Genomic DNA, 6,000 nt, shown 5'->3' with positions numbered 1-6,000 from the left:
AAGTTAACTTGTGCCATGGAATGCCAAGTCTTGCATGCCAAGAACTCTGCCCAAAGCAATCAGGGGTTCAAGATTTGTTGCCAATGTTGTTTTTCTTGCCTGATCTTCTGCTAGCTAATATAATCAATTGTTTTCCCTTTAGATAAGCACAATTTATCTTTAAAAATTATCTTAAATTTTGTTTAGAGTCCGTTGCTTTTTTTCAAGGAAATTTGCCTAGCCTCAGGTCAGTTCTGCATCCCTCTGAGCTCTGCTTAGGTGGTTGCCTAGTTGGTTTTAATGATGGCACCGGCCCTGGTCTCCCCATCAGCTGGATGAAGCCAGTCTACATGAAAGAGTCCAGAAGGATACTGGAGCCATTCTTTCACCTAGGCAGATTTCTTAATAAGCCACAGTGACAGGGGAAAGTGGCTTTCCTTGCATTCTGTAATCCCATGGTTTTGCTGCTCACAGTGGACAGAGGATAGTTAGTGCTGTTATTGTTATGATTTTATTAAATGTTTACGACTGTTGACTTTATGTTGTGAACTGCCTTGAGCCAGTCCATAGGGAGTGGCGGTATACAAACTGTAAAAATAAAGAGCCTATGATGAATTAATACATCATTACTAGAGACACAGCTTGAATGATCCAGGAACAAATCCCCGCTCACCAACCATATCATATTCAGGGAAGGGTGACCTTTCAAGGTCTTTTCCAGCATATCTGCACTTCTGCAGCTCATGATATGAACACGTCAACCTCTGCAGGATTCTGTTAGTAATATAAATTTAAGAACCCAAAATACTCTGAACAGAAAGCAGTTTTTTTTAAATCTATATATTAAATCTATAAAATCAGAGAGAGCAGGAATAAATCTGCTGGGGGTAGGGAAAGAGTCCAAATCTGCAAAAGAAAAGAAAAAGCCTCCTTTTTAAGATAATCACCCAGATAATGCATGAATTATAATCTCAGAAGAGCCATTTCCCTTCAGGGGGAAGGAACAAAGCACGCTTCTATGATTGTGCCTGAAGGAAGGTTTCTTTCGGGGGGGGGGGGGGGATGGCTATTTTACATCATTTTAGCCTCTTGTGGCGCAGAGTGATAAGGCAGCCGTCTGAAAGCTTTGCCCATAAGGCTGGGAGTTCAATCCCAGCAGCCGGCTCAAGGTTGACTCAGCCTTCCATCCTTCCGAGGTCGGTAAAATGAGTACCCAGCTTGCTGGGGGGTAAACGGTAATGACTGGGGAAGGCACTGGCAAACCACCCCGTATTGAGTCTGCCATGAAAACGCTGGAGGGCGTCACCCCAAGGGTCAGACATGACTCGGTGCTTGCACAGGGGATACCTTTACCTTTACCTTTAACCGCCAAAAGGCAGTTGCCCAAGAAACATTTTTCGCTCCAACAGTGAGGCTACTGTTTTGAAGTACACACACAATTGCATCCAATCTCACTGTGTTTTAATGGGTTCCTTTTGGCAAGTCTGATTTTATTAGACTGCAAAGGGCTCCATCTTGTGGTGGAAAGTCTATACTAAATATATATACATATAGATTCAGATGGTTAGTATCCGTGTTGGCCTGAAGTAGCAGAACAAAATGTGAGTCCAAAGGCACCCTTAAGATCAACAAAGTTTTATCCAAGGTGTCTGAGGAAGAGTGCATGCACATGAAAGCTCACACCTTGAATAAACCTTTGTTGCTCTTAAAGGTGACTTTGGACTCACATTTTGTTCTAACAAAAATATTTCCACGTTTTGTGAACTAATGTTTTTCAAACTCTTTTCACTAGTCAAAACATAATTGGAAAGTGTGCCACCAGAGCAAAATGACTGCAAACCTGTTGCCTGAACTAGAAACATGAAAATGGTTATGTACTGCAAGGCCTGCTATGAAGAGACAGATGATTCTGGAATTTCAGTGATGCTAGTACAAAACAGAACAAAGTTTGAATCCAGTGGCACTACAAAGTTTAATCCTGCGCATAAGCTTTTTTGTGCATGCACACTTCAGTACAAAACATAGCTATGCCTACCTGTATACGCTTGGCATTTCTAGATGATGCTAGAACACAGGTAGGTCTCATTAAGAAGATATTCCTAGCCCCCTGATCTTTCCTGTTGAATGTTGGCTTTGTGGCTTCTGTAGATCTAGGAAGGAGAAGCTCACAAGTTCTCCTATTTGCCTTCTTCACAACTTTTCAGCCAATTTCTCAACACTTTCTGTGTGCAGATGCCTCCCTGGCCTTTACTAGTGTTAGTTCCTATTGCTTTTGTCCTTTTCCTACTTGGAAGAAAAGCCATTTTGTGAACAGCACGTCTGTTGCCAACTAACTGGTAGGCATTTTGCTTTGTGATTGATCCACACGTTGAATGTAATGGAAAAATAAAAAACATACCACAGTTTACTATAATATACATTCATATATACATATACAAAATATATGTAACAATTGAATCTTCAAGAACTAGCGCTTTTTCCAGGTAAACTTCCTGCGGGCTCCCTCTTGTCCAGGTTTCTTTCGTTCTCTCACCCGTGGATCCACTGTTAGGAGACCAGCTGCAGGGGGAAAGAGGGTAACTTTATGTAGTTTAGCATTTCTGTCTGATGCTTGAAATGAAATACGAACTTTGGGCATGAGAACTTCCATTGTAGTTTCGAGGAAATAAAGACAAGAAGGATTTTTACGTTTCATATATTTTCCGATCTAGAAAGTCCCTAACTGGGTTATATTTTACAAAATTCATTAGCACACAAAAGATTCTTGATGGCCTTAATACTCAGTATGAATCGCTTCTCTATGTGATAAACAGTGTACCTGAGGGACCGCCTCCCTGCCTATGCCCCCAAAAGAGCTCTGCACTCCACCGCCACCAACCGGCTAATGGTCCCTGGCCCTAAAGAAGTCTGCCTGGCCTCAACCAGGGCCAGAGCATTCTCTGTCCTGGCTCCCACCTGGTGGAATGAGCTCCCAGAGGAGATCAGGGCCCTGACGGAGCTTAAACAGTTCCGCAGGGCCTGCAAAAAGGAGCTCTTCCACCAGGCATTTGGTTGAGACTAGGCACAACCAACAGCGAATGAGGGGCCCCTGCTCCCCCCACCCCAGAAATCCACCAGAGCGCTCTGGACCTGTTGTGCCATTGCACTGTTGCACTGTTGCGCTGTTGTATTGTGTGCTGTTACGACTTTCTGTTGTATTATTTAATTGTTACAACCACTGTTGTTAATATTATTGTTCGATTATTAATGCAGATTGTTTCATGTGTGGTTCATAAGTTCAATGTAAACCGCCCTGAGCCCCTGGGGAGGGCGGTATATAAATTAAATAAAACAAACAAACAAATAAATAAACGTTCTGGAGCTTAGCTTGGGACGAGACTGACGAAGGAATCAACCCTTGCCTACGAAAGTACAAACTGTGACTTGATGACAATATATTGTCTACTAATAGTTTGGGCACAAATTACAGTTTACATTTTCCTATCATTTTAGCAAGCTGGAAATGATGCAGAAGAGGGAAAGCAAGTTGATTAGGGAATTGGAGCACCTATGAGGAATGGCTAAGGTATCTGGGACTTTTCAGTTTCAAAAAGAGATGAGGGAGGAGGGAGGGAGACATATGACAGAGGACATATGACAAAATTATGCACAGCACAGAGAAAGTTGACAAAATTCCTTGTTTCCTCTCTCAAAATACTAGAACTTGAGGGCATCCTATGATGCTGATGGGCAGCAGATTCAGGGCAGACAAAATACTTTATACAGTGAGTGATTAAAATGTGAAATTAGCTGTCACAGTCAGAGCCAACTTTAAAAAGGGATTTGATGGGTTCATGAAGTATTGCTCTGTCATTGGCTACAAAAGGAAGCATCCAAGTTCAGAGGCAGTAGACCGCTGAACAGGTGAGCCAGGAGGCAACGCCATAAGAATGTCTCAGCCTCTGTTGCTGGACTTCTAGAGCAGGGGTAGTCAACCTGTGGTCCTCCAGATGTTCATGCACTACAATTCCCATGAACCCCTGCCAGCAAACACTGGCAGGGGCTCATGGGAATTGTAGTGCATGAACATCTGGAGGACCACAGGTTGACTACCCCTGCTCTAGAGGAACTGGGTGGCAACAGGATGCTGGACCAGATGGACCACCAGTCTGATCCAGCAAAGCTCTTCTTACTACTGGCTTAGTGCAGCCAGAGCATCTTTCGTCCAACTCGCAAAACGTATTACACCGATCAACAGTCTCTTATCATCTCTACAGTGTTAAAAGACCTCCTCACCCCGGCCATACCTTTAGCACGAATATACTGAATGCCATTGCTCACGGAAGTAGGCAATAACTACCATCAGATTCCGTTTGCTATTTTACATTCATACCTTGCCTCATGTGCTCGACTTCATCTTCAGTGACAAAACTACATAATGCTTTGGCAGTAGCTAAGCGGATTGCGCCCGCTTGTGCCGATCTCCCGGTCTCGGAGACAGAGCAAACCATGTCGTGTTTTCCCAGCCGATCAAGGAACTGGAATGGGAACATCAGCTGCTCTCTGAAAAGCATGATTTATTATTTATATGTAAATAAAAACACATTAACACCACTGTCACCACTATTATTCCAGCTTCAAGAATAAGCAGTATGAGACTAAACCACAGATGGGATCCTGCCCAAATGTTTTTATATGCGCAAGGGTGATTTTTTAAAAACTAAATCCCTCTTTCCTTGGCAAACTTTCAAGCTACTGGGTCCCTTCCCTACAAGCCCCCATCCCTTAGAAGCAGTATTTCATGGAAATCTGAGGCTCCAAGCGGAGGCAGAAAAACTGCACTTTGGTGGATGGAAGGAAATTTGAGGTGGGACCCAAGGGCCCAGAAGTACTTTTTCTGAAAAGCCATCCCATCCTCGAGGAAGAAAACTATCCTGTTTTTGTTCTTATCAAGCACAGGATGTGTCATAGTAAAATTAAAAATTAGGAACTGTTTCACGTAGAAGCAGATCTCCAGAAATACTGCATGGTGCGGAGGTTGAGTGGCACTAGTCTAGGCTCCATTAGGAATGGAGAAAGCTCTTGGCTGAGAAAAATGATTAAGGGGATAAAGCACTCATATCAACATCACGTGCTCAACACAAGCTTTCAAAATGAGAAGGAGGGACCGATCGGGAGATAAAACAGACCCGTTCCAAGGCCAGAGGCCTCTTTCAGCGCCTGGAAGAGCCACAACAAGGGAAACTTCACTAGTGAACATGTAAGAAAGAGGAGTGTTAGGCTTGTGCGTTTCGGCCACCAAAGCGGCCATTCAATCCCCAAGCGGCCAGTGCTGTGGGGGGGAGGGGCGGTCCCGGTGGCGGCGCGCGACCCAGCTCTGCGCCTGTGTGCCGACTTGTGCGCCAGCGCCTGCTCCAACGCCGCCCCTCCCCACTCCCCGCGGGCTGCTTCGGGCTTGAAAGGCTGCTTCTGCAGCTAAAGTGCACAAGCCTAATGACCACTAAAGCATAGACCACTAAAGCATTTTCTAAGACAGGCCTGTTTCCAGGGCCCAAAATGACCAAAATGATCCCCCTGAAAAAACAAGCAGATCGTAGTACAAGCCTCCACAAATGGTTAAGCATGAGTTGTATAGTCCTCTGACATAAGCCTTTCACAGTCATTTGCAGAACAGTCCACTTCACCTGCGATTACTGACTGGCTTCAACGTGTCCCAGGGGTCAGGCCCCTGTAGGGTCCTTAAAGGAAGCTGTTTGATAACAGATTTGAAAACCCCTCCTACACAGGATGGAGCACAAGTAGTCCCACACATGGGAGAAAAATATTCTGCTTCAGTCAGCCGACTTGTGTGTACAAGAATCTTGGCTCATGCCTCAAAGGTCTTGGCTTTATTTACACTGCAGGCAAAAGCGTGTAGTTTTAGCAGAGAATATGCTGGGGAAAGACCTTCACTGGGGTCGCTCAGGGAAGGCAGGAAAATTGCACTTGCTAAGCTATTCCATGTACAAAAAATCAACAACCAAAGCCAGTCAGAGAAAGCAA

At 44.4% G+C, this 6,000-nt stretch overlaps 1 protein-coding gene across 1 annotated transcript in view; it reads right to left on the bottom strand.

Moving 5' to 3' along the window:
- Window positions 1-1,932: 1,932 nt before the first annotated feature.
- MRPS9 (mitochondrial ribosomal protein S9) overlaps window positions 1,933-6,000 on the bottom strand; it is a 47,257-nt gene continuing 43,189 nt past the window's right edge. The window contains exons 10-11 of the mRNA XM_077343583.1: window positions 4,352-4,521; window positions 1,933-2,538 (exon numbers count right to left, since the gene is read on the bottom strand). Coding sequence (XP_077199698.1) covers window positions 2,447-2,538; window positions 4,352-4,521 — 262 coding nt within the window. The 3' untranslated portion in view covers window positions 1,933-2,446. The remainder of the gene's footprint in view (window positions 2,539-4,351; window positions 4,522-6,000) is intronic.

The sequence above is a fragment of the Paroedura picta genome, chromosome 6, assembly GCF_049243985.1.
Source record: "Paroedura picta isolate Pp20150507F chromosome 6, Ppicta_v3.0, whole genome shotgun sequence".
Classification (NCBI taxonomy): domain Eukaryota; kingdom Metazoa; phylum Chordata; class Lepidosauria; order Squamata; family Gekkonidae; genus Paroedura; species Paroedura picta.
The sequence above is the reverse complement of the archived record's forward strand: the minus strand, read 5'-3'. Positions and strand labels throughout refer to the sequence as shown.